Source organism: Sphaerodactylus townsendi, linkage group LG15 (genome assembly GCF_021028975.2).
Source record: "Sphaerodactylus townsendi isolate TG3544 linkage group LG15, MPM_Stown_v2.3, whole genome shotgun sequence".
NCBI classification, from domain to species: domain Eukaryota; kingdom Metazoa; phylum Chordata; class Lepidosauria; order Squamata; family Sphaerodactylidae; genus Sphaerodactylus; species Sphaerodactylus townsendi.
Genome location: NC_059439.1, coordinates 25,920,999 through 25,948,754, shown reverse-complemented (window position 1 = coordinate 25,948,754; position 27,756 = coordinate 25,920,999). Strand labels below are relative to the sequence as shown.

The 27,756-nt window shown below is 47.0% G+C and overlaps 3 protein-coding genes across 5 annotated transcripts; all 3 read left to right on the top strand.

Annotated features, from left to right (window-relative positions):
• The first annotated feature begins 188 nt into the window (after positions 1-188).
• Positions 189-11,059, top strand: LOC125445054 (sulfotransferase 1C2-like). 3 transcript variants are annotated; one of them, XM_048517878.1, is made up of 9 exons: positions 189-292; positions 2,640-2,738; positions 6,173-6,347; positions 6,923-7,045; positions 7,137-7,234; positions 7,841-7,967; positions 9,868-9,962; positions 10,166-10,346; positions 10,752-11,059. In XM_048517878.1, the coding sequence occupies exons 3-9, from the start codon at positions 6,176-6,178 to the stop codon at positions 10,862-10,864; spliced, it is 909 nt and encodes a 302-aa protein (XP_048373835.1). In that variant the 5' UTR covers positions 189-292; positions 2,640-2,738; positions 6,173-6,175; the 3' UTR covers positions 10,865-11,059. The 3 variants fall into 3 exon arrangements, with proteins under 3 accessions (XP_048373835.1, XP_048373838.1, XP_048373836.1); XM_048517881.1 differs by lacking the exon at positions 2,640-2,738 and having other exon boundaries at positions 216-292; XM_048517879.1 differs by lacking the exons at positions 189-292; positions 2,640-2,738 and adding an exon at positions 4,989-5,358.
• Positions 11,060-11,836: 777 nt separating this feature from the next.
• Positions 11,837-18,825, top strand: LOC125445055 (sulfotransferase 1C2-like). The gene is made up of 8 exons (XM_048517882.1): positions 11,837-11,896; positions 12,027-12,195; positions 13,212-13,340; positions 14,457-14,554; positions 16,057-16,183; positions 16,857-16,951; positions 17,111-17,291; positions 18,422-18,825. The coding sequence occupies exons 2-8, from the start codon at positions 12,030-12,032 to the stop codon at positions 18,532-18,534; spliced, it is 909 nt and encodes a 302-aa protein (XP_048373839.1). The 5' UTR covers positions 11,837-11,896; positions 12,027-12,029; the 3' UTR covers positions 18,535-18,825.
• A 3,679-nt stretch (positions 18,826-22,504) lies between these two features.
• On the top strand, positions 22,505-26,221 carry LOC125445056 (sulfotransferase 1C2-like). Its single transcript, XM_048517883.1, has 8 exons — positions 22,505-22,591; positions 22,689-22,844; positions 22,965-23,093; positions 23,386-23,483; positions 24,116-24,242; positions 24,859-24,953; positions 25,459-25,639; positions 25,976-26,221. The coding sequence occupies exons 2-8, from the start codon at positions 22,709-22,711 to the stop codon at positions 26,086-26,088; spliced, it is 879 nt and encodes a 292-aa protein (XP_048373840.1). The 5' UTR covers positions 22,505-22,591; positions 22,689-22,708; the 3' UTR covers positions 26,089-26,221.
• The last annotated feature ends 1,535 nt before the right edge of the window (positions 26,222-27,756 follow it).

Here is a 27,756-nt window from a genome sequence, read left to right as displayed (position 1 = left end):
TATGCAAACTGTTCAGAACTAGACCAGGACAATACTGGACGGAGCGGGCAAAAATAGCTTTCAGTTAAGTATTGTTATATTTCCAAGCCCTGAAGTTTCAATGTTAATAAATAAGCCATTAAGTTAAGGGAAATTGGCTGTTTATCGCTGCCTCGCTATGCAACGGAGGTTATAAAAACTCTGGAGATGGGGGGAAAGGTGCCTCTTCCATTTGGGGCAGCTCTCTGGATGCACGTAAGCCACGATGGACTAAGCTTTTTGCCCATGAGGTGGGAGCCGTGAAGGTCTTAAGGTAATGAGGGACTCTAACTCACCCCAACTTTTGCCCAGTTGGATCATCTGCACCAGTCCCTGATCTAGTCACATCTAGACTCAGAGATCCATTGCTTAGTTACATCTAGACTGGACTACTGCAACACACTCTACTTGGGGCTGCCCTTGAAGCATGTCCAGAGTGGCGACAAGTGCAGTTTGTGACTGCAACTTCAGGGAAGTGAGGGGGGAACAGCAAAGACTTAGGGCAGCTGCGGGGTTCTTCTGACCTCCCACGGGTACCATCAGAAGGAAAACAGAAGGGCTTCCCGACCTGTTCCTTCTCAGGATGGTTGTGACATTACAGTGTGGTGGATAAGGATTACTGAGATGCACACCCTACTGGCCCCGTAGCTGTTTCCTTTGTGGTGGGTTTTTCAGGTGGTTTTTTGAGCACTTGGCTCTCCTCCTCCCCTCCGTCCACCACCCATCTTTGGCCTTTGGGTGGCAGAGACCTCTGCAAACTCAGAAAGCAGCATGGTGTGGAGAACCAGCATGGTGCAGTGGTTAAGAGCAGGTGGATTATAATCTGGAGAACCGGGTTTGATTCCCCACTTCTCCACCTGAGTGACAAAGACTTATCTGGTGAACCAGATGTGTTTCTGCACTCTTACATTCCTTCTGGGTCAGTCTTGGTTGTCTCAGAACTCTCTTGGGGCAGTTATGGTTGTCTCAGAATTCTCTCAGCCCCACCTACCTCACAAGATGTCTGTTGTGGGGAGAGGAAGGGAAAGGAGCTTGTAAGCCACCTTGCCTCTCCTTACAGGTGAGAAAGGTAGGGCATATAAATCCAAATTATTCTTCTCTTCTTCTTCAAACTACTGGGAAGAACTTTTGTGGTGTGGGTGGGGAAAGGCAGGAGGAAGAGCACCTTGCCCAGTTTCCTGGGCCCCTGAAATGTTGGGTCCTTGACAATGGGTTCCTAAACAGAGTTATATTCTTCTGTCTAACCCCACTGACTTCAAGAATTTGAAAGGATCTAACTGTGTGCTTAGGAGCCATGTGGCGTAACGGTTAAGTGCTTGCACTGCCACTCACACGGTCAGGAGTTCGAGCCCTCTGTGGGTCAGATATCCTGGCGGCTGGCTCATGGTCAACTCAGCCATCCATTCATTCCTTGGTCGGTAAATGAGTACCTACTAGGTAGGACATAGCTAGGGGATAAAGAATAGCCGGGGAAAGCAATGGCAAACTACCCCACAAAAACGGCTTGCCTATGAAATCACTGCTTGCAGTGGTACCCCAGGGTCGGATATGACTGAAGGGGAAACTTTACTTTACTTTAACTGTGTGCTTAGTACTGACTACCCCTCTTGCCGGCTGAGACGTGAACTGTTTCCTTTGGAGGAAAACTATGATGGAATACATACACAGCATTATATAACCCACACAAACACCATATACGTCAACTGTAAAGATCAGGAAGAAGATGCAGGGGAAAGGTGTTTCACCTTTTCTCCCGTACCGAAAGTCAGTCCCATGTGACTACCATGTCCCTTTTCCCACTGAGAGGCAAGCACGTATTTTCCTTAAAAATCTAACAGCGTGCACGTTCCAAGGTCAAGATCTTTTGTTCCTTTTGCTTTGAAGTAAACATGTTTGCTTGTTCAGCAAACATCCCTCTGTTCTCCATGGCTCTTACGCTTCGTGGCACGGCTCTGTGCTTCAGTGGGGTCCCCCCACAGTCCCTCATTTACATTTGAGGTGACGCACTGCTGCTTTCCCCAAGCCTAGCCTCCATTTTGCCTGACCCCTGCTTTGAAATCAGGAAGTTGTTTACTGCCTCTTTTTTATTATTTTAAAGGATATTGTACCAATCTACCACAGAAGCAATAGATTAAAAGTTTATCCCCTGGAAATGCAAGGGGAGTGGGCAGAACTTCTCCTGCATGAGTGGGATAAGGTGGGGGGGGGGGAGCAGAAAAGCCAAATGGAGCAGAATGCACACTGGTGTGCTTCGCTTTCCCTGCACAGGCAGCAGTGGCGTATCTGTCTAGGGACAAGGGATACCCCTTGTCCCCGGGCGCCACTCTTCTGGTCACGTGGGGGGGGGGAAACCAGCCCACACGTGACCAGGAAGTCCTGCTGTCTTGTCATTTTCGTGTGCCTCAACCCCATCCAAGGGGGAGTCTGGGGGGGGAGGTGGGCACCCTAGACCTTGCCCGTGTCCATGGGTGGGGTCGAGGGCAGTGGGGGGCAGAGCCTGGGGGCAGGGCAGGGGGCAGAGCCTGGGGGGCATCCTGGAGGTACAATTTGTCTCCGGGCGCCATTTACTCCAGGTACGCCTCTGACAGGCAGCGAAAACATCTCTCTTTGCCCACTCTCAGAAACTGCGGGGCTTCTCCAATCTGCCAAGCGGTGAGTTCTGAAGAGAGGGAAACACGTCACGTGTGTGGTTGAGAATCTGAACTGAATCTGAACCAAAGGTAATATATGCTTGCCTCAAAGAGACCAAATGTGTGCAGAAGGCCCATAAATGTCATTTAGTTTTGCTTTCCATCAGAGATGTCCCGATTCATACACAGCCCACCATTTGTGTTTTCAGAGCAGCCAGAGTTTTCAGATCAGACTGTAGTCCCTGATGGTTTCAAATCATTGCTGTTCTAACAAACTTTAGTGGATTTTGGAAGCACCGACATACGGAATTTATGTTCTACTAGCATTGAATCTTGTTTGAGACCAGTGCACATCTGGATTCCAATTAGCTTAGTACCATGGTGGCGAACCTTTGGCACTCCAGATGTTATGGACTACAATTCCCATCAGCCCCTGCCAGCATGGCTAATTGGCTTAGTACATATTTTGTACTGCACAGGATTTTTATCTGTGTTACTAGGGTCTGTTTTTCAGATATCTTGTGGTACTTTTTATTATTTATTTATTTATTTATTTATTCACTCACTCACTCACTCACTCACTCACTCACTCACTCACTCACTCACTCACTCACTCACTCACTCACTCACTCACTCACTCACTCACTCACTCACTCACTCACTCACTCACTCACTCACTCACTCACTCACTCACTTACTGGATTTCGTAGACCGCCTCATCCCCGAAGGGCTCTAGGCAGTTCACAATACAATGTAATCTATATATATAAAAAGCAAACAATGACTTTGTTAGTCTCCCTAACGCCGAAACGGCTGGACGGATCACCCCCAAATTTTCACATGACGTTCCTCTCTGTTGCGGGCAGGTAATAGGACCTTCAAATCGCCAAAAGTCTACACCTGAGCCAGGTAAAACGTCTTTTTCCTGGCCCACCAGGCCATGAAGCTGTTTGTGCTTAACTGTCACCCTTAGAATGTTTGTGCAGCCTGTCTGTCTGTGGCCTGAGGGCTTAGAATGTTTGCGCAGATGGGCAGAGATGAGCAGTGAAAACAGTAAATAGGTAACACTGTTAGGTAACACAACTGGAAGTGAAACACATACACACTTTGCCATGTGAGACACCAGGTGGGGTTTCTCCCCCTCACACACGGGTAACTTTCACTCTCTGTGCCTCACTCACTGCTACCACATAACACACATACTTTCATACACATCCAGCTCATCCTCACACACCTCACTCTGCCCTCCCTCACATCCAACCACCGCTTACCCACTTCCTCACCCATATTCACCACAGCTCTCTTTTACTAAAAGCGAGCTGGAGTTTGCCTTTTTCTTCTAAGAAAATCCGCAGGGTGGGGGCGAACCAACACTACTGGCTCAGCTTCTTTTGCACATGGCCCTTTATGAACCCAGAGAGCTGGCCTCGATCTCAGCGCCTCACCACCCTGCCTCTGCTGCCTGACTGGGATAGCCTCCTTGCCCCAGTTCTGCGCGTGTCAACCAGCCTCATGGACAGCGGGATTCGCACTCTGGACAGTTCCGTTGTGGAATGGAAAGGGTTACATTATACTAAAAAAACAAGACACCACCATATAGCAATGTGAATTGAAAAGGGAAAGAGGGATTCCATTTGACCACCCCAAAAGGCTATGCTGTAGATCATTGGACCTGCATGGACATCTGTGTGGGTTGCAGACTGTGATGAGAAGGACAATTGCCACAGCAACGCGTGGCTGGGCCCCGCTAGTGTCCAATAAATTACTTAAAAACACACCTAAAAACATTTAAAATTCACTGCGCAGCATAACAAATCAAATGACAACAGTCTGAAACCCATGTTGGTGGCACTCGGTCTTAACGCTGGGAGGGGCTGGCAGCACCCAGAGATGAAACCAATATAGGGCACTGCCAGGGATGACAAAATATGGCAGGGCCTCATGAGGGGGCATTACTTTTGTGATGTTTGTAATTTTTGGACACAATTTACTTCTAACAAGACTTCATTTGAAAGCAGGCAGCAATTGCTATGAGCCTTCTTCAGTGTAATTCCTATTGGATTGTACTGATTCAGACAGCCGCTACACACTAACACATGTTATTAAAGGTAAGCTGAGATCCCAAGTAGTTTTTTCTCCCTTACAAGCTGCAGTCATTCCCAGATGTTGGTGTTTCACTAGTAAATAAGGTCACAAAGTTACCAACTCTGCTTTGAGCCATCCACGTACATAGGGCCTGCCCTTATCATGTTACATAATAGGACAAAAGTCATATTGCATCGAAACAGATTGCAAGGGTACTTGGGCATGTAAGTAAATGCTGTAAGGGGTTAAAGAGAAAAGGGGGCTAGGCTGTCACAAAATATCTTTACAACTTCATTCTCACAAGGCTTAAAGCTTTAGAAAAACGATACCGGGACCTGCAGGGAAATTATTGCTTAACCCTTCAGTTGAGAGAATCCCGAACAGGAAAAAACACACCCACTGTGTAGTCGTACACAAAAATTGCCTTGAACGAAGAAGAAATCTCAGGAGGCACAAGAAAAACAAGAGTGCCAGAAAGGAATTCTGACAGTCTGGGAGCAGAGTGAAGCTGGTGGAAGAAGAATAGAGGAGTTTGGATTTATACGCCACTTTGTCCTACTGCAAGAAGGCTTGAAGTGGCTTAAAACTCCATCCCTCCCCCTCCCCACAACATACACCTTGCAAGGTAGGTGGGGCTGAGAGAGTTCGGGGAGAACTATGACTAACCTGCAGACTTCATCTGTAGGAGTGGACTTCATGAGTGGGAAACAAATCCAGTTCACCAGATAAGAGTCAACCGCTCAAGCAGAGGAGCAGAGAATCACATCCAGCTGTCCAGATTAGAGTCCTCTGCCCAGAGGGGGGATCCAGCAGGTTCTCACCAGTTCCCGAGAGTGGGTTACTAATTATTTGTGTGTGCCAAGAGGGGGTTACTAATTGGGTCCGCTTTTCCATGCCTCCCCGAGAGGCCTACTGCCTTTGAACGTGAAGGTTCCATATAGCAATTGCGACTAATAATGTAACTCCCTGAACTGGGTTAATCCCTTTCAGGTACTGCAATTCATTGAATCTCAGCCTTTCGCACCTTTTATCTCACCAGTCTCTATCAAAGAACCTGTGTGTTTCACCATTGCTGTGTTCAGATTCGTGAGTTGGGGCATTTTCTATAATGTGATGATGATTTAGAAATGACCTAGTGCAAAAAAATTTGGGGGGGTCATGGTGGGGTGGCTGCCCATGGGGGGGCATCCAACTCAGGTTTTGCCCAGGGCTCAGGTTTGCCTAGGTACGCCTCTGCCCCCTTTGCTGAGGGGGGGCTGGCGAGGGAACCTGTTACTACATTTTTGGATCCCACCACTGCCTCTGTCCTTAACCTTGCACCATGCTGAACACACCCCATTTATGACAATATCAATAGGACATAGTAGAGGGTGCGACAACTGTTTGTGAATGGGATGGGACATCAGGTTCTTATATTATTACTTTTGTTGCCCTGACAGATAATGGATCGTGGCTCCAGGAAGGAAGATGTGGAACTCATACCCATCCAGCGCTCAACTCTAGTGGACATTAAGGGGGTCCCTTTGTTCGGCCCCACTTTAGAAATCTGGGATCCCTTGTGGGGTTTCAAAGCCAGGCCGGATGACCTCCTCATTTGCACTTACCCCAAAGCAGGTAGGCTGGAGAAGAGGGCAACTGAAGGAGCTGGCAAAAGGGGGGTAAGGTTATGAAGTTGGGGAATGTAGTCGCGCCGCGAAGTCAGCGCAAGAACGAGACGAGACGCGGAGATAACATCTGGTGGAGATCGCCAGCAGCGGGAGCGCGGGGGTCCGTGTTCCTAGCGAATCTCCCGCGTGCTGGTTCCTGGCACCTTTTATTATGATTCTATCGGGGGCGTGTAGAAGGGAGGAACGGAGGGAGTTCCGGGAGAGCGGGAGGTCGGGAGATCATCATGTGATGCATGATCTCACCTGGCTACGTGCGGAGAGGAGCGTAAGCGTCTGAGCCTAATCCTCACCTGGGGGCAAGACCATTGTCCCTGCGCCCGGTGACTGAGCCAGACAGTTCATGACCCGTGACTCATAGGGGGATGAGGAGTGGGGGTGCGGTGCGACCAGAAGGCCGTAGGAGCGTAGGTGTTCCAGCGCTCGACCACAGTGCTGCTGGGTCAGCGGTGCATTACTACAGGGAAACTGAAGATCTCAGACTCAATAATGGAATCCACACCTCTTCCTTCTGCCCACCACCAGGGACCACCTGGCTTCAGGAAATTGTGGAGATGGTTCAGTCTGGAGGGGACCCCCAGAAATGTGCCCGGGCTCCTATCTATACTCGAATACCCTTCATAGAGCTTGTTCATCATATCCTCTCAGGTGAGGAGGGGTCACTTGGGGCACAGAATTCTGAGGAGGGGGAAGATCTCGGCATGCCAGGCTGAATGTTTGCTCCTTCCTGATGATGCAGGCTTGAAAGATGCCGAGGCGATGCCCTCTCCACGCACGCTCAAAACTCATCTCCCCGTCCAGCTCATTCCTCCTTCCTTCTGGGAACAGAATTGCAAGGTCAGAATGATGGGGTTTAATGGCAGACAAGTGTCTGTTTCGGCTGTTTCAGCTTGGCCCCTTCCGCATGTGCAGAATAATGCACTTTTGATCCATTTACAATGCACTTTTACAGCTGGCTGTTACAGTGTGGAATAGCAAAATCCACTTGCAAACAATTGTGAAAGTGGATTATTCTGCATGTGTGGAAGGGGCCCTTGTCAAACGGTTAATAAACTGAGAAATTTTATTTAAGGATATGTAGAGAGCTCTGGCTGTCCTTCATCTGACTGGGCCAGGTTTGGGATTACTCAAATGTGTTTATTTCTATATTTGTATCAGTCTTTTCTCCTTCAAAATGACTTACGACATCATTTCCTCCTCCTCTGGTTTGTCCTGTTCTGGCCCAAAATCACCAAGCAAATTTCAGGGGCAGAGCGGAGATTAGAACCTGTGTCTCTGGTCCAACAGCCTTTACACTTTTTTTTTGTTTTTTTTTAAATAGGGGGATTCAGTTCTGCTAGAATTAATACAAGTAGAAAATATTGCAGGCTGAAGTGGCAAGGAATTAAAAGCGAAGTGGCCGGGACCCCTGGGTTCTCTTTTCTTTCTGCTCTGTTTCCATAGATCATTTATGTGGCCAGAAATGGCAAGGACAACGCGGTCTCCTATTTCCACTTCCACCGCATGGATCAGGAAATGCCGGAGCCGGGAACGTGGGACCAGTTTCTAGAGGATTTCATTGCTGGGAAGGGTGAGTGGGTGCTTGAATTGGAAGTAGAACAGAGGCCCCTGCCGCACATGCAGAATAATGCACTTTCAATCCACTTTCACAATTGTTTGCAAATGCATTTTGCTATTCTGCACAGATGCAAAATGCATTGAAAGTGGATTGAAAGTGCATTATTCTGCATGTGCGGAAGGGGCCAGAGAGAGGGTGTGAGACTTTAGCAAGGTGCCTATTTGGCCCAGGGTAGACAGCCAGGATTCTTGAGTTGAATTACTAGCTATAGGGAGGTAAGAGGTGTAAGACCCAGATTTGGGACCTAGAAATCTTCCAGAATCACAATGGATTTCCAGTGGAAAAGATTGATTCCCCTGGAGAAAACTGCGGCTTTGGAGGGTGACCTTTGGAGCATTACAGCTCCCTAAAGTCCTTCCCATCCCAAACCTCACTGTCACCAGACCTTAACCCCAAATTCCCCAACCCAGAGTTTTATTTATTTATTTAGACTTGGAATGCCGTTCCTCACCTTTTGGAGCCCGGGGTGGGGGTGGGGGTGGGGGGCGGCTCACAGCATTCAGTATCACAATTAAAATACCTAAAACGTTTTTTAAAAAACAATTCAATAAATTACATTCCAGTGCTTTTATGCTCTTTCCAGATGGCGATAAACAGGGACAAATCCCAAGAGGGCAGGGAGTAGGTTTGATGTAAAAAGGGGAAAGGCCAGAGGTTACCATAACTGGTGGAACAGCTCTGTCTTACAGGCCCTGTGGAATTGCATAAGATCCCACAGGGCCCTGGTCTCATTGGACAGAGCTTTCCAACAGACTGGAGCCAGTACTGAGGGCCTTTCCCCACTTTTCCCTCCACCACCGTTCGCTGCACTCCACTCACTGCGCACGTCATTTCTGGCGCGCGCCCCAGCTTCCCCACATCATCAAAAGGCGCCGTTTTCTCCAGCGCCAGGGATGCGAGAGAGGCAGCGTCGGGGCGGCTGCGTACTCACCGCCCTTGAAGTGGGGAGTGCAGCTGGACCCCTCGCTACTTGGGGAGAGTAGCGCGGGGCTTAAGGTAAGTGGGGAAAGGGCCTGAGAATGCCCTAGCACTGGTTGGGACCAGCTGGACTTCCTTGGGGCCAGGGGCCACCAGCAGATTACTATTCACCAAATGAAGTGATCTTTGGGGAACGTACCAAGAGAGAGTATGCAGGTCCCAGACCATTTCAGGCTTTGCATGTAAGTACAAGAATCTTGAAACTGACCCGGTATTCCACCCAGAGCCAGTGCAGCAGGCGGAGTACTGATTGAACATGTGAGTGTTAGGGGGTCCCTTTAAGGATCCTCACTGCTGCATTCTGGACCAACCGGAGTTTCCAGAGCAGGGTAGCCCTGCGTAGAGCTATGGAAGTTGGAAACCCTATATAACAGGAGTCTTCAAACTATGGCCCTCCAGATGTTCATAGACTACAATTCCCATGAGCCCTACCACTTGGCCATGCTGGCAGGGGTTGATGGGAATTGTAGTCCATGAACATCTGGAGGGCCATAGTTTGAAGACCCCTGCTATATAAGAATAATGTGAGGAGGGGAACATAAGAAGAACATAAGATCTAACCTGCTGGATCAGACCAGAGTCCATCTAGTCCAGCACTCTGATACTCGCAGTGGCCCACCAGGTGCCTTTGGGAGCTCACATGCAGGAGGTGAAAGCAATGGCCTTCTGCTGCTGCTGCTGCTCCTGAGCACCTGGTCTGCTAAGGCATTTGCAATCTGAGATCAAGGAGGATCAAGATTGGTAGCCATTACGTGAGCCTGTGAATCCCTTCTCGATTGTACTTCCAATCCTGAAAAAAAATAACATGCTATTGGGGCCAGGACTCTGGCAAATCAGGATAGTGTGATTGAGGCCACCTCTTGTGTCTCTGCAGTTGCCTGGGGTTCCTGGTTTGACCATGTTCGGGGCTGGTGGGAAGCCAAAGACCATCACCGGATTCTGTATCTGTTTTATGAAGATATGAAAGAAGTGAGTAATGGGAGTACAAACCGATCCCCTCCAAGGGATGGATTTCAGCTCCAAAGGACATATTCTGCTGGACATGCTTCAAGCAACAGCTGTGAAGGTTTCTCTCCACAAGGCTCCAATCGAGAAGGAAAAGACCTTTGTCGCTGTCTCGGAAAAAACTGCCATCTTCTCACATCAACCATATGGTTTCTCTCCCTTGCTAGGACCTAGCCAGGGAAATCCGGAAGGTGGCTCAGTTCTTGGACGTAGAGCTCTCAGCACCAATCCTGAACAAGATTGTGCAGCATACAACCTTTGCCAACATGAAAACCAACCCAATGGCTAATTACAGCACCGTGCCTCCTTCCGTCATGGATCCAGCAGTGTCATCGTTCATGAGGAAAGGTGAGAGATGGGGTATGGGGAGCACCATTGGCAACTTGGTGATGTCACTTCCAGGGAAACCTGGAAGTGACATCATGCCTCTTTAGGAATCACTAGAAACTCTATGGTCCATTATTCATGGAACACTTATATCTGGCTTTTTAGCTGCACAGTGTGGCTGAAACGTGTTTCAACAATAGCAACAGCAATTTTTTCTCTCTAGTAATGTAACATAGCAGCAAAGACACAAACCCAGTCAATTGCATTAGCTTTGTCAATTTCATCACAAACGAGCTTATTACCTTAAGGCAAAGATGCCTATGTCTCTGCAGTTAGGAGCCGGTGAAATAGACAAGGGAAGTTGCTTTTGCCGGAGAAAATTGACAAGGGGCTGCATTAATGATGGTTTGTTCTTACTTCTTGCAGGCACTGTGGGGGACTGGAAGGAACATTTCACTGTGTCTCAAAGTGAACACCTAGACAAAGTCTGTGCACAAGAACTGGAGGGCAGCGGCCTGACCTTCCGCACAGAGCTCTAAGCACAACTTTCTGCTCATTGTGGAAACTTTCACCCACACCTGGCTGGATTATAGATTGAGTTACCATTAAAGAAAATAATTTACAAAACCACAAGCAAAAGCCAGTCACATCAAAGTTTGTGCGCGGCCTTTTTGAATCGATTGCTTCTGTGTCGTCATTTGCAAAATAGTTTTAATAAAACCCAGGGGCTCGCTTGCTAGTATTGCCATCGGCTGTGGTCTCTTCCTGGGTGTGTGTGACAATTACTTGGGGCTATGTAAAAATGCAAAAGGGGTTTGCCTGATTCATTAGCTGTCTGCATCCTGTTTCTCTGGGTCCACCTTTAGCATAATCTAATCTTTTTTTGTTTCAGCAAGCTTGCGACGTAGACAATGGTTTCAGGGAGTAATACATTTGACAGCAGGAAGGAACGCCTTTTACAGAAAACCAGAATAAACCTAAATTCTACTAACACTATATATGTCTATCAAAAATTATATTAAAACAAAATAATTATTATCTGTCCCTCTGGTTACAAGGACAGAGTTTGTTCCATAATACAATATTCTACTCATCATTGAAGGCATACAATGCACACAATCTCTTTCAAAGTCGCTAGCTGCATTGGTCCTCGAATGAGGTTATTCTTAGTTGAACCAAAGGTCGTGCCCAGCCCTTGTTATCTTAGTATATAAGCTGGGTCAAAGTTTTGCCCAGGACACCTTGATTCTCTACAACGGGACCTGCTTTTAAACTTACAGATTGAAGCATGTAGTGTAAACACCAAAGTTTTCTGGCAGCAATATTGTTCGAACAAAAATTTCCCACAGAGGTTTTACCCGGTTATAAAATCCACCCGATGACATTCGCGTGAGACAGTCCTGGCGTCATGCCCGAGTTTTGTGTAAGAGAAACTTTGCCCTGAAAAAAACACACTCCCCTGTTGCTTCTTTGAAACACACACGTTCTGCGGTTCCTGGGTCAGAGAGGGACCTTAAGAAGCGAAAGAGGTGAAACAGGAATTCTGACCATCGGAAAGGAGCGCGCGGCTGGTAAGTAGTCACGCTCTGCCTCTGTGAACGGGCGACATCAGGAGCAGGGATGCAAGAAACTCACAGTTTTGGAGAATTTTAAATTAAAAGTGTCCTACACAATAATAGCTCCATTTTCCTACCCTTCCAGGAGATGGAACTTGGGCTGGAAGCATTGGACCCCGACTCCATCGAGCGCTCCCTGCTAGTGGAGGTTGAGCATGTCCCTGTGGTTAGTTCATTGGCAGAGGAATGGGGTAACGTTTGGGGTTTCAAAGCTCGGCCTGATGATCTTCTCATCTGCACTTACCCTAAAGCAGGTAAATGGAGTTGTGGGAGAGGGAAGAATTTTGGCAAAGATGTGGAGCCAGCGTGGTGTAGTGGTTAAGAGCAGGTGGATTCTAATCTCGGGTTTGATTCCCCACTCCTCCACCTGAGTGACGAGGCTTATCTAGTGAACCAGATGTGTTTCCGCACTCCTACATTCCTGCTGGGTGACCTTGGGCTAGTCACAGTTCTCTCTGAACTCTCTCAGCCCCACCTGCCTTACAAGGTGTCTGTTGTGGGGAGAGGAAGGGACAGGAGCTTGTAGGCCACCTTGAGTCTCTTTACAGGAGAGAAAGGTAGGGCATAAATCCAAACTCTTCTTCTTGTTCTTTTTCACAAGGCTACGGGGCGGTCAGAGTGGATGGTATGGTAAAGCCTGTTCTTGTGAGAACTTGGAAGCTAGGCAGGGTTAGCACTTGAATGAGAGACCACCAAGGAGGGCTCTGCAGAGAAAGGCAATGGCAAACCGCCTCTGATCTCATTGGCCTTGAAAGCCCCTTTTGGGGGTTGCCATAAGTCAGTTGCAACTTGATTGCACATAAACAAGGAGCTGCATTAGAGTAAGGGTCCCTGGCTGAATGCTGGGGTCTGAGTTCTCCTTCCCCCTCCTCATAAGAACATAAGAACATAAGAACCGCCTGCTGGATCAGACCAGAGTCCATGTAGTCCAGCTCTCTGCTACTCGCAGTGGCCCACCAGGTGCCTTTGGGAGCTCACATGCAAGATGTGAAACCAATGGCCTTCTGCTGCTGCTGCTCCCGAGCACCTGGTCTGCCAAGGCATTTGCAATCTGAGATCAAGGAGGATCAAGATTGGTAGCCATAGATCGGCTTCTCCTTCTCCATAAATCTGTCCGAGCCCTTTTTAAAGCTATCCAGGTTAGTGGCCATCACCACCTCCTGTGGCAGCATATTCCAAACACCAATCACACGTTGCGTGAAGAAGTGTTTCCTTTTATTAGTCCTAATTCTTCCCCCCAGCATTTTCAATGAATGCCTCATCCCTCTAGGGACCACTTGGATGCAGGAAATTGTGGACATGGTTCAGCATGGAGGGGACCCACAGACTTGCGCCCGTGCCCCAACGCATGAACGCATGCCCTTCATAGACATGATCCCTCCAAAGCCCATCCCCTCTGGTAAGAAGATGGTCTTTCGTCAAAGAGCAGAGGTATTGGGGTGGGCTGCAGGTGGACTACATAAAGGGAGTGGGATTTTTAAAAAAACCAATATGCACTTTTTAAAGCCACTGATTCCACTGATTCTCTTTCAAAAGAGGATTTCTCTTTGTTTTTGGTCATACCACATACTAGTATTTTGTGCTCCGTTTTGTAAGTTCAGCTCTTGCACTTTTAAAGTCACACACCAGAGGGTGGTGCTCTAGCAGGAGCTTTTGGGAAAACCCTGCTTCCCTCTTGCCCCTTCCGCATATGCAGAATAATGCACTTTCAATCCACTTTCAAAAGCACTTTGCAGCTGGATTTTACTGTACTTTGCAGCTGGATTTTACTGTACGAAATAGCAAAATCCACTTGTAAACAATTGTGAAAGTGGAGTGAAAGTGCATTATTCTGCATGTGCGGAAGGGGCCTCTGAGCCTCTGTAGAATGAAATTCTGCTCCAGATTCAAAAGCTACATTTCTCTTTGGAACAAATTGATCCAAACCAGACTTCTAATTCCTAAAAAGGAAAGAGAAATGGACTGCTGGGTTCCAGGGGAAAACTGGGTGAAGATGAATTAAGAGAATCTCTCTTAACCATATGAGCTAAAGCAGGGGTAGGGAACCTGCGGCTCGAGAGCCGCATGCGGCTCTTCTGCCCTTGCACTGCGGCTCCACGAGCTGAGCCGCCGGCCCCATCCTTGCCTGCCCTGCAGGCAGCAGGGCGGGCGCACCAACTGCCCGCAATCGACTGGGCCGCACAGCGGGCTTCCCCTCTCGGCCGCCCCGTTGGAGCGGGGCGGGCGCTTTCCCAGTGACCGGCGAGGCCGAGCCGCTGGCTTCATCCTTGCCCACCCTGCAGGCAGCACGGTGGGCGCATCCATGCGCTTCTCAGAATGTGCGGAGTAAAAGGTAAAAAAACCCCAATATATATAGTGTTATCTTTATTTTAAATGTCAAAAATTATTTGTGGCTCCAAGTGTTTTCTTTTCCCGTGGAAAACGGGTCCAAATGGCTCTTTGAGTGTTAAAGGTTCCCTACCCCGAGCTAAAGGGTTTCTTTGCGCAAGGCTGAGTTGCCCCCCTTGTCTTTCAGGTGTTGATCAAGCAGTGGGAATGCCCTCTCCTCGCACACTCAAAACTCACCTCCCTGTTCAGCTCATCCCACCTTCCTTCTGGGAACAGAAATGCAAGGTGAGTGTTGGAAACGGGAATGTCGAGAAGGGACTTTTATCACTTCTGGTAGACTTGTGGAAAAGCTCAGGAGTTTTGGAGGTCAATACATACAGTAATCCAAAAGGTTGTAAAGACCAATGTGCGAATGAAGCCTGAGGGTTATCTGTTGGTACTTCTAGAAAGATCTTTGGGAAGAAAACATGGACCGTTGCTTTTGTTATGACAGGAGCCGCATTATAAAACTATGCGTTCGGAAAAGGAAAACTCCAGCTATACCTACAACTAAAGAATCGTGGTTGAAAGTATTAGAGTTGGCAGAGATGGTCGAACTCATTTCATTACTTAAAGAAAAGAACTTTATTAAGTATAAACCTTGAGTTTTATACTCTGTAAATGTATCGGGAATTTTATCACTGCTTTTAAATGTTTATTTACTTATATTGTGTTTTAATTGTTGTACACAGCCCAGAGCCCTTTGGGGATGGGGCGGTATAAAAATCAAATAAAATAAAAATAAATAAATAAAATAAATAATAAGTTTATGGACAATTTGAGACCTTTGATAGAGTATTTAGACAAAACTGGAAAAAAATTGATGACTAGCAGTTTTGGAGGTTAAGAACAGTTAAAATAAGAACTATTAGAGAACAGTAAGACTTTTTATTAGTAGCACTGCCAACTATGTAATTTTATCTGGATGCTTGATGACCAAGTGCTAAAAAGTTGTTTCCTATGGTAAATATCCAATGCAGAAGAAACTAGGGCTCATTCTGCACATGCAGAATAATGCACTTTCAAACTGCTTTCAGTGCTCATTGAAGCTGTGCGGAATAGCAAAATCCACTTGCAAACAGTTGTGAAAATGGTTTGAAAATGCATTATTTTGCGTGTGCGGAAGGGGCCTAGGAGTCCTTCTGGAATAAATGCTTTGTAACTTGGTGATTTTTTGAGAGATTGTGAAATACAAATAAAAATGTTACGTTGAAATAGGAACTGGAAGGAAAGGACGACTAGGGGAATGTTTAGCGTGAACCAAGGGCCAGTTTGAGGTGTTTGAGTGTTCTGGGCTCTTATCTGGACCATGTAAAGAATAAAAAAGACTGCCAGTGAGAATTTGGAGAGGATAATTTGGCCCATGAATCAGGCTTGAAACTCTCAGCCTTCATATATTTGAATTGCCAACTTCAAACTGGGAAATTTTGGAAAGTTTGGGGTCAGAGCCCAGGGAGGCAGATTTTGGGGAGGGAAGGGATGTGATACCAGCATAGAGTCTCAGAAGGGAAGACTCTGTTTTCCCTAGGGAAATTGACCTCTTTGGTCTGGAGATCAGTATTAATTCCAGAAGAAGTCCAGGCCCTACTTGGAGTCAGTAAGCCTAGCTTGGTAGCTTGGTCAGAGCTTATGGCTTCTGGGTATGTTTTGAACCCCATCTTATTCCTTGCAACAAGGGGAAAGGTAATCTTTCTGATTGGGAGGTGTTATAACCAGGATTCCTTTGTTCTTTTGCCTGGTTTTTGCAGATCATTTATGTGGCCAGGAATGCGAAGGACAACGCAGTCTCTTATTTCCATTTCCATCACAGTGGCAAACTGCTTCCCGAACCAGGAACTTGGGACCAGTTTCTACATAATTTCATTGCTGGGAAGGGTGAGTACAGAATGGAACTCAAAAATAGGAGAAAGAGACAGTGGCTGATTTTTAGGAAGAGGCCAGGACCGACTCGTCAATTCAGTCTCCGGCTTTCAGAGAGAAATAACTAGGTTGCTACATAAGACTGCCAACTCTGGTAAGATTTTGGGAGCAGGAAGAAGCACGGCTATGTTATGCTGGCATACAATGTCATTTCCTGTAAAAACCAGAAGTGATGTCATAACACTGCGGTGGGTGCTTAGCGTGACCCCTGAAACATCATGACATCATGTCTGTTTTTTGAACATGCTGGTGGTCACCTCATTTGCCCCCGTTCTTCTCACACTGGCCTTTGATGCGCTGGTAGGAACATGGGGGAATTATCAGAAGATCGTCTGCTAAAAGTCCCCCTATTACTACAAGGAGAAAATAATTAGAAGGAATACTATAAACAGGGCCAAATTAAGACACGTGGAGGTCTTAAATCAAGTCAAGAGAAGAGAACATAAAAAGAGCACTACTGGATCAGACCAGTGGTGTATCTAGCTGACCATCGCATCTCCCACAGTGGCCAACTAGTAGCTCTTGAAAGCCAAGGATAGTGGCCAAGGACTTCCCTTGATGTTGCTTTCTAGCACTGCAGTTGCAACTTGATTGACCCTCACTCTCCACCTCTTGTGTATCCTTGCAGTTGCCTGGGGTTCTTGGTTTGACCATGTTCGGGGCTGGTGGGAAGCCAAGGACCGTCACCCAATTCTGTATCTCTTTTACGAAGGCCTGAAAGAGGTGAGCTGCTGAAGGAAAGGACAGCCCTTTCTCCTTCTCACAGAAGCACACAAGTGAAACAAAGGGGGGGGGGGGGAGATGCAGCAAACTTCCTCGTGGGGTGGTCCCATTTCCATAAGCTACAATCCTCACTGTCAACAGTTTGATCTCCTTCCTTAGACCCCAGCCCGGGAAATCCAGAAAGTAGCCCAGTTCCTGGGTGTGACGCTTCCGGAGCCGCTTGTGAACCAGATTGTACAGCACACAACATTTGAGAGCATGAAAGAAAACCCAATGACGAATTACAGCACCGTGCCTTCTTTCATCTTGGACCAATCTGTGTCCCACTTCATGAGAAAAGGTAGGGGCCAGAGGTTGGGTTCCAGCAAGTTTTCTAATGGGGTGGAAAGGTCTTGTAGTACAGCTGTAGAAAGCATTCTCATCAACCATGGCTGCCACATTTCCACGTGTGTCACTCCAGTACGTTAGCTGGGGAGGCATCCCAACAAAACCACCCTGGCTATGGCCCTGCTTTGTTGGTCCATTGGATCTAGGACAGGTTCAGAAGGAAAGTATGTGAGGTATGGTGATGGGTAGCACTGCCAGTCCTGCTACTTAAGAACACAGACACACACAAGCTTCTATATTTACTAACTAATTTACGAAGTGAACTGAAAAGTGGATATAAGTGTACTACTATCTAAAACAGCTATGAACATACATAAATACAAAAAAATACATCACTAACAATATACATATACAGAAAATACAATTGTATCCATAGGAACAATAATAATCTAAGAATTCTTTTAATTTTTAACTGTGTAATGAAACATAGGTTAATTTAAAGATGCAGTCCTTTACTGAATGAATGAATGAATGAATGAATGAATGAATGTTTATTTACGATTAACAACCAGTAATACAATAATTCATAAAAGGCCAAATTCCAAATTTTTACAAAGAGGTACAAAGTTAAAATATAAAATAGAACTTATTATAACATTCCTCTAAAAGAGCTGACAGTCTCCCATCCACTTGCTGTCCTGTATTTATTTACTAAAACACAAAACCAAGCTATACTACTGGAAATTCTTTGGTCCTTACCCAACAGCAAATAGTTTAATTTCCATTTATTATCTTTTCCAGGCCATTCAGTCAAGTTAGGTCCCCGGATTTCTTCTCTAAGCTTATCATATAGAAGACACTTAAGCAGCTTGAGTTCAAACGAATCCACTTCTTCCAGGGAGCAACCACAGAGCCTCTGCTCATAGGGGATTTGCTTGAATCTGCCCTCTTAAGACAGATGGCCGGGTGTTACCACGAGCCAATGAAAACATCCTCCTATGTATGTTGCTGGGTGGTTTCTGTAGACTGGCTTGCAAAGAACTGAGTATGGAAGTTTGAAATTCACCAAATTTGAACAGTAGGAAAAGAAGATGGGAGACACATTTGCTAACCTTTTTCCTTGCTTTGTGCTTGTTTTTGTAGGCACTGTTGGAGACTGGAAAGATCATTTCACAGTGGCTCAAAGTGAATGGCTAGATGAAGTCTGTGCGCGAAAACTGGGGGGCAGCGGGCTGACCTTTCGCACTCAAATCTAAGCACAACTATGTGGCCACCATGGAAACTTTCACCCAAATGTGCCAGGACTATAGATTTTACCAGCATTGAATCAAATGACTTATGAGGCCACAAGCAAGGGCCGCACATGTCAATGTTTGCATGTGGACTTTTCAAATTGATCGTTTTTGTATTTTCCTTTGCAAATTAATTTGGATGAAACAATTGGGCTTGCTCACTTGTCGCATTTTGTTACCGACATCTTAGTCTGTGTTTTTCAAACTATATACATTTCTGTCCAAAGAGCTCAGTGCGATATATGTGGCCATTTTATCCTCCAGAAACTCTGCTACCGGGGAGGCATCTACACAGGGGCATAAAAATATCATACAGCGTGACTTCTTTGTCTGACATGTTGAGTTGGTTTAGAAACAATTTTTTTTAAAAAAACAACGGTTTTCCAGAGATGAAAATGGGAAAACGGTGACTCAGATCCAGGGATGCTCAAGTAGAAACATAAATGGGCTTAGCACAATTCTGCTTGTCCAAGATCTTGTATAACACCTGTCACTTTCTTCTCTTTACAAAACCCATACATTGGTTGTACAAGATCTTGCATGAGCAGAAATGCAATGGGACACTGAAGTCGTTACGGCGATGCAATGAATGAGACGAGATGCAGCGATATCAGGAGACTGGTGGAGAGAAGCCAGCGGCTGACCTAGCTGATCCGGATAGTCTGGCCAGTTTGGCCGATCAGGCTAATCTGCCGAGCTGGGGTCCCTGGCACCTTTATTAAGGGTTTGGGGTAGGCGGGAGAGCGGGAGAAAGTTGCGCAATTCATGACTCAGTGAAGGGCTGCGTACGTGCAGGGGGAAACGTTCCTGTCTGGGTCGAATCCACATTCAGGTATCTTGTGACCTGCGTGTCTGGGAGATCTCGTGATGTGCATACGTGTGAACTCAGAAGGGGACAGATGGCACAGGCATTCCTGTGTAGTTTCTGAGGCTCTACTGGGTTCCCTAACACACCCCTACAGGACACAGCACATTTGACTTGAATGTTTGAAAAAAAACCATCATCCACTTCATAGAATCGTAGAGTTGGAAGAGATACTGAGGGCCATCAAGTCCAAACCCTTGCCATGCAGGAACACACAATCAACACAGTCAACTTCGATTCAGATCAGTCCATACTTATCCAATGAGCTTCATAACTGAGCAGAAATTTGAACCCCGGTCTTGCCCGACCCTGGTCAATACTACTAACTACAACATACTGGCTCTTTCAAAAATATGTGAAAGAAGTTGGAACAAGTCCCTAGACTACTTAGTTTTGAAGATATAGCAGTGGTGGCGAACCTATGGCACGGGTGCCAGAGGTGGCACTCAGAGCCCTCTCTGTGGGCACGCGTGCACAGAGTTCGTCACGTGGGGGGGCAATAGGTAACCCTGTTAAGTGCTGTTAAACCCCACTGATTTTCATGGGAAGAAGTAAAGCACAATCCTTTACCTGGGAGTAAGCTCAGTTGCTGGCAATGGGGCTTGCTTCTAAACCCTCCTAGGCAGAGGTGGGATCCAGCAGGTTCTCACAGGTTCCCAAGAGTAGGTTACTCATTATTTGTGTGTGCCGAGAGAGGGTTACTAATTGGTGATTTTGCCACGTGATTTTTGCCTTAGTTACGCCCCTCCTCTCAGCAGTAGCGCGCAGAACTTGAAGCAGTCTAGCAGGAGGTGTACCAGCGTGCATGGCATGGCAGCCTGCGCCTGCGTGCATTCGTTTCCCGCCCAAGGACCGGTGCAGCGGCTGCGTCCTTGCCACAGCCACGCCCAGGAATGCCCCACCCCCGGATAGCCTGGCCACGCCCCCATCGTGCCCCGCCCAGCCCCATTGACGCTACACCACAGTTTGAATCCCACCACCATGGGAACCTGTTACTAAAATTTTTGGATCCCACCACTGCTCCTAGGGCCGTGATTCACCCATTCGAAGCATTGCACGGTTGCTTCAAAGCAAAGCCACCGACTACCACCAAGCTTACTCCTGAGTAATGCGTGCCTTGGAGCCAACCTTTTTTTTCTAAACTAAAACCTCAGTATTTGGGTTAAATTGCCACGTTGGCACTTTGCGATAAATAAGTGGGTTTCGGGTTGCAATTTGGGCACTCGGTCTCGAAAAGGTTTGCCGTTACTGAGATATAGAAAACCATAAAAGGGTCCATAGGTGAAGCTGAAGGAGTCGAGCTTGGGGAACTCGTGAAAAACCGCTTTTCTTTCCTTCACAATACAAAATACCGCACTGCACAGAAAACACTCCTACAGGGCAGCAGTTCCACAGACGAGTGACTCACTCACCAAACCATCAATTGTATCAAACCGTCTATCAGTAACCACAGAGAATGTACAGCACTGTTGTGGAAAAGCTGATACCATCAGAAGGCTCTGTGAGAGGTGTAAAGCATGCAGCCCAGGGGGTGGATCTGGCCCCTTGAGAGGGCTTATCAGGCCCAGGAGCGAGCTGAGGCCCCCGCCCCCTTGATGTCAATCAGACCTGGAGAGCCTGCTAGGGTTTTGCCAGCTGAGTGAGCCATCCCCACTCCCCCCAGGTCTGGCCTGACTAAATCACATTTATGTTTTGTTTTGTTTTTTGTTTGGATTCATATCCCCCCTTTCTCTCCTGCAGGAGACTCAAAGGGGCTTACAATCTCCTTGCCCTTCCCCCCTCACAACAAACACCCTGTGAGGTGGGTGGGGCTGAGAGAGCTCCGAGAAGCTGTGACTAGCCCAAGGTCACCCAGCTGGCGTGTGTGGGAGTGTACAGGCTAATCTGAATTCCCCAGATAAGCCTCCACAGCTCAGACAGCAGAGCTGGGAATCAAACCCGGTTCCTCCAGATTAGATACATGAGCACTTAACCTCCTACGCCCCTGCTGCTCTACGCCATATCCAGCCCTCATAACAAATGAATTCGACGCCCCTGCTCTACGTGGTTACAGCTTCATGTACCGGTTACCCCACACAGGCACCACAACCTGGAATGCTTCTAGCAGGTTCTGCATGGCAGCCGAAATGACAGAATTGGTCTTAAGTTTCTAGTCCACGACTATACAAAATGTCTGAGGCAGAGATGACATTTGCCACAGTCCGTTCGTACAGTCAGCAGGCTTCAGTGGCTTCAGTGGGAGCAGCAGTGGCGTAGGAGGTTAAGAGCTCGTGTATCTAATCTGGAGGAACCGGGTTTGATTCCCAGCTCTGCTGCCTGAGCTGTGGAGGCTTATCTGGGGAATTCAGATTAGCCTGTGCACTCCCACACATGCCAGCTGGGTGACCTTGGGCTAGTCAGAGCTCTCTCAGCCCCACCTACCTCACAGGGTGTTTGTTGTGAGGGGGGAAGGGCAAGGAGATTGTCAGCCCCTTTGAGTCTCCTGCAGGAGAGAAAGGGGGGATATAAATCCAAACTCCTCCTCCTCCTCCTCCTCCTCTCCTCCTCCTCTTCTTCTTCTTCTTCTTCTTCTTCTTCTTCTTCTTCTTCTTCTTCTTCTTCTTCTTCTTCTTCTTCTTCTTCTTCTTCTTCTTCTTCTTCTTCTTCTTCTTCTTCTTCTTCTTCTTCTTCTTCTTCTTCTTCACTGGCTCCTGAAGGTATGTTTTCCAGTGGCCAACAAGCGTTTGAGGTTTTTTCATTGTGTAAGACCTGACGAAGATTACTGAGAGGTCAGGTGGGGCAAAGGGCAACCGTCTCAACCCAGCTATCTGGGTTCTCTACACAGAACAACCTTGAAAGCATTAAAAAGCACCCAAGATGATAAGTGGGGTTGCTCTGATTGAAGCTTTCATATATCTTTACAATACATACACACATACAGAGCCCCCTACAAGCTTCCCTTACTAGGTAATTTGTTCCATTGCGTAAGTTTCAGATCTTGGCAGAGTGCCCGGCGCTAGCGTGCAAAAAATGTTTGTTCTGAAACACGCATCCCCGATCTTTGACTGGCACACAGACCCAGCCCATTTCTTCGGCCCTGAAGAAACTTAACAAAGCCAGAGGGAGGGACGTGAGAGAAACGACACCAAACCTACAAGACAGGAGTGAATTACACAGGTAGGTCCCTGCCTTTTGCGGGGGGGGGGGGGGGGCAACCTGGGAACCAGAATAACTGAGGCAGGGTCTTGTATTACCATTTCTGTGGCCCTTTCAGGAGATCAAGACTTGGAATCCATGTCTGTCAAGCGCTCCCAAATTGCAGATGTTCAGGGAGTCCCTCTGATGAAAGATACTGCAGACAAATGGCATGATATATGGGACTTCCAAGCTCGGCCCGATGACCTTCTCATTTGCACCTATCCCAAAGCAGGTATGTTGGGTACTGGCCACCACCTGAAGACAGCAAGGGGGTCTATGGATCTGCAATATTAAAGGTAGTAGGTAGGATTATGAGGTCGCCATGTTTCTTCCCCGCTCTCTTGACCATCAGGGACCACCTGGATCCAAGAAATTGTGGAAATGGTCCAGCATGGAGGAGATCCAGAGAAATGTGATCAGACGCCCATTGAAAAGCGGATGCCCTTCATAGAGTTGATTCTTCCAAAACCTTTCCCCTTAAGTAAGTAAAGGTGTCCTAAATAAGGGTGCCAATCTCCAGGTGGGGCCTGGGGATATCCTGCAATTACAAGTGATCTCCGGAGTACAGACATCAGTTTCCCTAATGAAAATGGCTGTGTTGGAGGGTGGACTCTACGGCACCGTACCCCACCCTTCCCCAAACCTCTCAGGGTCCACCTCCAAAACCTTCAGGGATTTTACTACTCTGAGTTGACAACCCTCGTTCTAAGTTATGGTGCAGAGGGGCGCGGGGTTCCTTGGCGTGGGGCTCTAAGTTGCCATTTACATTTCAGACTTAGAAGTGGTGAAATCGATGCCCTCTCCTCGCTCGCTCAAATTTCACCTTCCAGTTCAACTCATGCCTCCTTCTGTTTGGGAACAGAACTGCAAGGTCAGTATAACAGGCGACATTGCTCGGAAGACGGGATTTGAGAAGGGTCCTTCTCTGGTGACCGCTTTGTTTTTAAACTCAAGCCAGTAATATGTGAAGTGTCCATTTCAGACTGCTTACTATCATGGAAAACGATTGAATCTGAACACTGTACTCTTAGACCAGTGGTTCTCAACCTGGTCTCAACCTTTCACAGGGGTCGCCTAAGACTCTCTGCATCAGTGTTCTCCATCTGTAAAATGGATAAATGTTAGGGTTGGGGGTCACCACAACATGAGGAACTTTATTAAAGGGTCATGGCATTAGGAAGGTTGAGAACCACTGTCTAATGACAGACAAGCCACGACCTCCGAACAACAGGAAAGGGTCTTTTACTTATTACCAATTCGTCACAACTTCTGGCCTTCATTACAATTGGCTAGTACAAGTAGTATACTAGTACCCTACAATACTATACTGTGCACAGACACTCTTCAGTAACATGATGGCGTGGGATGTTTTTGGCTTCCAGCCATGTTTGAATCCACTTTTCTCAAACGAATTAAACTCCAGTGAAGAATTGGAGCTAGGAGAGGAGTAAACGTCTGGCATGGAATTTCCTCGGTTCTCTCATTACCATCCTGTCTCCAAAGATCATCTACGTGGCCAGGAATGCCAAAGACAACGTGGTCTCCTATTTCCACTTCCACCGCATGAACAAGGGGTTGCCGGAGCCGGGAAACTGGGACCAATTTGTGGAGAATTTCCTAGCTGCAAAAAGTGAGTGGGTAAAGAGGAATAAAGGGTTTCTTCTGGCATTTCGTCCAGGGCAGGAGGCCTGGGCTCAGCCTCTATAGAATAGGGATGGAGATTTTGTTGTTGTTGTTGTGGATTAGAAGAATTTGGGAATACATGTGAGAACCGGCATAGGTCTTCAATGTTTCCTTTCCAGCCCTGCAAAACATATGGGCAGTGGTGGGGTCCAAAAATTTTAGCAACAGGTTCCCATGGTGGTGGGATTCAAACTGTGGCGTAGCGCCAATGGGGCTGGGCAGGGCACGACGGGGGCGTGGCCAGCCATTCCGGGGGCAGCACATTCCTGGGTGGGGCTGTGGCAAGGATGCAGCCGCTGCGCCGGTCCTTGGGCGGGAAACGAATGCACGCAGGCGCAGGCTGCCACGCACCTCCTGCTAGACTGCTGAGAGGAGGGGCGTAACTAAGGCAAAAATCACGTGGCAAAAACACCAATTAGTAACCCTCTCTCGGCACACGCAAATAATTAGTAACCTACTCTCGGGAACCTGTGAGAACCTGCTGGATCCCACCTCTGCATATGGGCTGCCAAGGGATCATGTGGTGGGAATCAGTTCTCTCTCTACTTTTCATTCCCTTGCAGCTGCCTATGGCTCTTGGTTTGACCACGTTCGGGGCTGGTGGGAAGCCAAGGACAAGCACCCAATTCTGTATCTCTTTTATGAAGACATGAAAGAGGTGAGCGAATCATATGCACACATATTTACTCTGAGAGCTACAGTGTGGTGTAGTGGTTAAGAGCAGGTGGGTTCTAATCTGGAGAACCGGGTTTGATTCCCCACTTCTCTACCTGAGTGGCGGAGGCTTATCTAGTGAACCAGATGTGTTTCCGCACTCCTACATTCCTGCTGGGTGACCTTGGGCTAGTCATGGTTTTCTCTGAATTCTCTCAGCCCCACCTACCTCACAAGGTGTCTGTTGTGGGAAGAGGAAGGGAAAGGAGCTTGTAAGCCACCTTGAGTCTCCTTACAGGAGAGAAAGGTGGGGTATAAATCCAAACTCTTCTTCTTCTTGAAGATAGTTCTTTTAGCTGCAAAGGAACAGAGGATAGACATGCTCCAGGGAATTAGTCTGATGCTGCAGACTTCTCAAAGCAGTGTCCAAATCAAATGCCTGGTTTAGCATCCTCTTTCAGACCCCCCCATGCCTTCCCAGCAACCACTTTGCCTCTCTCCCTCACTAGGACCCAGCCCGGGAAATCCGGAAAGTGGCCCAGTTTATGGGCGTTGAGCTCTCGGAAGCGGCTCTCAACCGGATCGTAAAGCACACAACATTTGAGAGCATGAAAGTCAACCCAAAGGTTAATCATTCCTCGGTTCCTTCTTCCGTCCTGGACCAAACCATCTCACCTTTCATGAGGAAAGGTAAGAGCAAGATCCAGTCTGATGGGGTGTGTGTGTGTTAACAGGTGTCCAGAGGCACCTTAAACACTACCATTTATTCCAGAAATATATTTTGTTAGCCTTTGGAGAGCCACTGAAATCCTGTTTTATTTTGCCCTTGGAATCATCTTTCAATCCAGAGGTGGTATAGCCCTTGTACCTTTTTCACGGTACGTTCAACAGCAGAACGGACGTACAAACTGATTCATGGAAGAGGATTCCTGAAGGCAGGAAATCTACATTAGAATAGCAGGAAAGGAACTACTGGGAAACACGGTGGTTTAGTTCTTTCTTCTGTCTTGGTTTCCTCACTTGCAGGCACTGTAGGAGACTGGAAGGAACACTTCACAGTGGCTCAGAGCGAACGGCTAGATGAAGCTTGTGCCCAGAAACTGAAGGGCAGCAGCCTGACCTTCCGCACAGAGTTATAAGCACTCCTTAGTCACTAAACCGTCCCGGATGGTTGGTTTTGCATAATTATGTCAAGCGGGAGCTTTCAAACTGTTTACAGATCATTTTAAAATGTATTTCAATGAAGTGGAATAAAAACTTGATCTGCTATTATTCTCTTTCCAAGGGACAGTTCTTAAATTATTTACTCATATCCCAGTCTGAGGAGAGCAGGATATTACCTGCTTTTGTGTTCTTGCTGTATTATTTTCTTCACCTGCAGGCATCATGGGAGGCTGGAAGGAGCATTTCACAGTAGCTCAAAATGAATGCATAGATGAAGTCTGTGCCCAGCAACTGGGAGCTTGCAGCCTATAAACACACTTTGCACTCCTCTTCCACACATGCAGAATAATGCACTTTCAATCCACTTTCACAATTGTTTGCAAGTGGATTTTGCTATTCCGCACAGTGAAATTCAGCTGCTAAGTGCATTGAAAGTGGATTGAAAGTGCATTATTCTGCATGTGCAGGGACCTAAAACTTTCACTGCTTTCGATTTTGTCAGCATTTTGAAAAAAAAAAAGCTACAAAGCTATGACAAAGTCATTTAATCAAATGATTTTCACTCAGCCTAGCTGTTCTCTGATCCGTGCTGTTGGTAGAGGCTGATCTGCTTCCAACCTCTATACTTCTGGGAAAATCTGCCACACATTTTCCAGAGAATCTGTATGTAATACATTCGCTACTTCACTATCTTAATTTGCAATTTGATATCCCACAATTAAGAGATTTTCCTATTAATGTATTTATTAAATTTATATGCCACTGCGGGTCTCCAATGCAGCTTGACGCATCTATCAAAAGCATGCAACACATTTCCATTGAAAGCAAAATAATAAAGCCATCAGGCCAAGCAATAGGAAATGACATCAGGTCCAGTGGTGGGATTCAAATAATTTAACAACTGGTTGTTTACAAGCACCATTTTAACAACCGGTTCTGCCAAAGTGGTGCGAACCTGCTGAATCCCACCACTGATCAGCTCCCAGAACAGCACTTTACACCATTTCCTACAGGGTCAATAATCAATGCCAATTAAAAGGCCGTTGATGATAGGATCTGCCAGTGCGGTTGTAGTGGTTAGCATGCAGGATCACAATTGTGAAGATCAAAGTTTTAAACCCCATTCCACCATGGCATTCACTAGGGCCCTTTCCACACATGCAGAATAATGCACTTTCAATCCACATACAATGCACTTTGCAGCTGTGTGGAATAGCAAAATCCACTTGCAAATAATTTTGAAAGTGGATTGAAAGTGCATTATTCTGCATATGCGGAAAGGGCCTAGGCGGACCTTGTGCCAGCCACTAACTCTCTCATCCTAACATACCTCACAAGGTTGTTGTGAAAATTAAATGGGGAGGGGAAGGGCCATGTAGTTACTTGGAGATTCCAAAAGACCGAGTAGAATTAAAACAAGTAAATAACCATAGTAAGGAAAATGGCAAAAAGAACTCCAAGAATGGAAGTGTGAAAACTGCCCAAGGAGAATGCCTGCAAAGGACAACCGGAATCCTTTTCAAAGCTTTGGATTTCGAACTAAGGCTTGAAAAGCCCTCATTCGAAACAAGAATGCGCGTGGCCTCATGGGAGTTGTAGTCTTCTGGACCCGTGACGTTCTACTCGTCCTCCTTGTCGGCCGA

Coding starts and splice junctions, on each gene's coding strand:
- LOC125445056 (XM_048517883.1), top strand. CDS start 22,709: ATGTCTGTCAAGCGCTCCCAAATTGCAGATGTTCAGGGAGTCCCTCTG. Junction 22,845..22,964: donor TTGCACCTATCCCAAAGCAG/GTATGTTGGGTA, acceptor CTTGACCATCAG/GGACCACCTGGATCCAAGAA. Junction 24,954..25,458: donor TTTATGAAGACATGAAAGAG/GTGAGCGAATCA, acceptor CTCCCTCACTAG/GACCCAGCCCGGGAAATCCG.
- LOC125445054 (XM_048517878.1), top strand. CDS start 6,176: ATGGATCGTGGCTCCAGGAAGGAAGATGTGGAACTCATACCCATCCAG. Junction 7,235..7,840: donor TCTGGGAACAGAATTGCAAG/GTCAGAATGATG, acceptor CTGTTTCCATAG/ATCATTTATGTGGCCAGAAA. Junction 7,968..9,867: donor GGATTTCATTGCTGGGAAGG/GTGAGTGGGTGC, acceptor GTGTCTCTGCAG/TTGCCTGGGGTTCCTGGTTT.
- LOC125445055 (XM_048517882.1), top strand. CDS start 12,030: ATGGAACTTGGGCTGGAAGCATTGGACCCCGACTCCATCGAGCGCTCC. Junction 13,341..14,456: donor TCCAAAGCCCATCCCCTCTG/GTAAGAAGATGG, acceptor CTTGTCTTTCAG/GTGTTGATCAAGCAGTGGGA. Junction 16,952..17,110: donor TTTACGAAGGCCTGAAAGAG/GTGAGCTGCTGA, acceptor CTCCTTCCTTAG/ACCCCAGCCCGGGAAATCCA.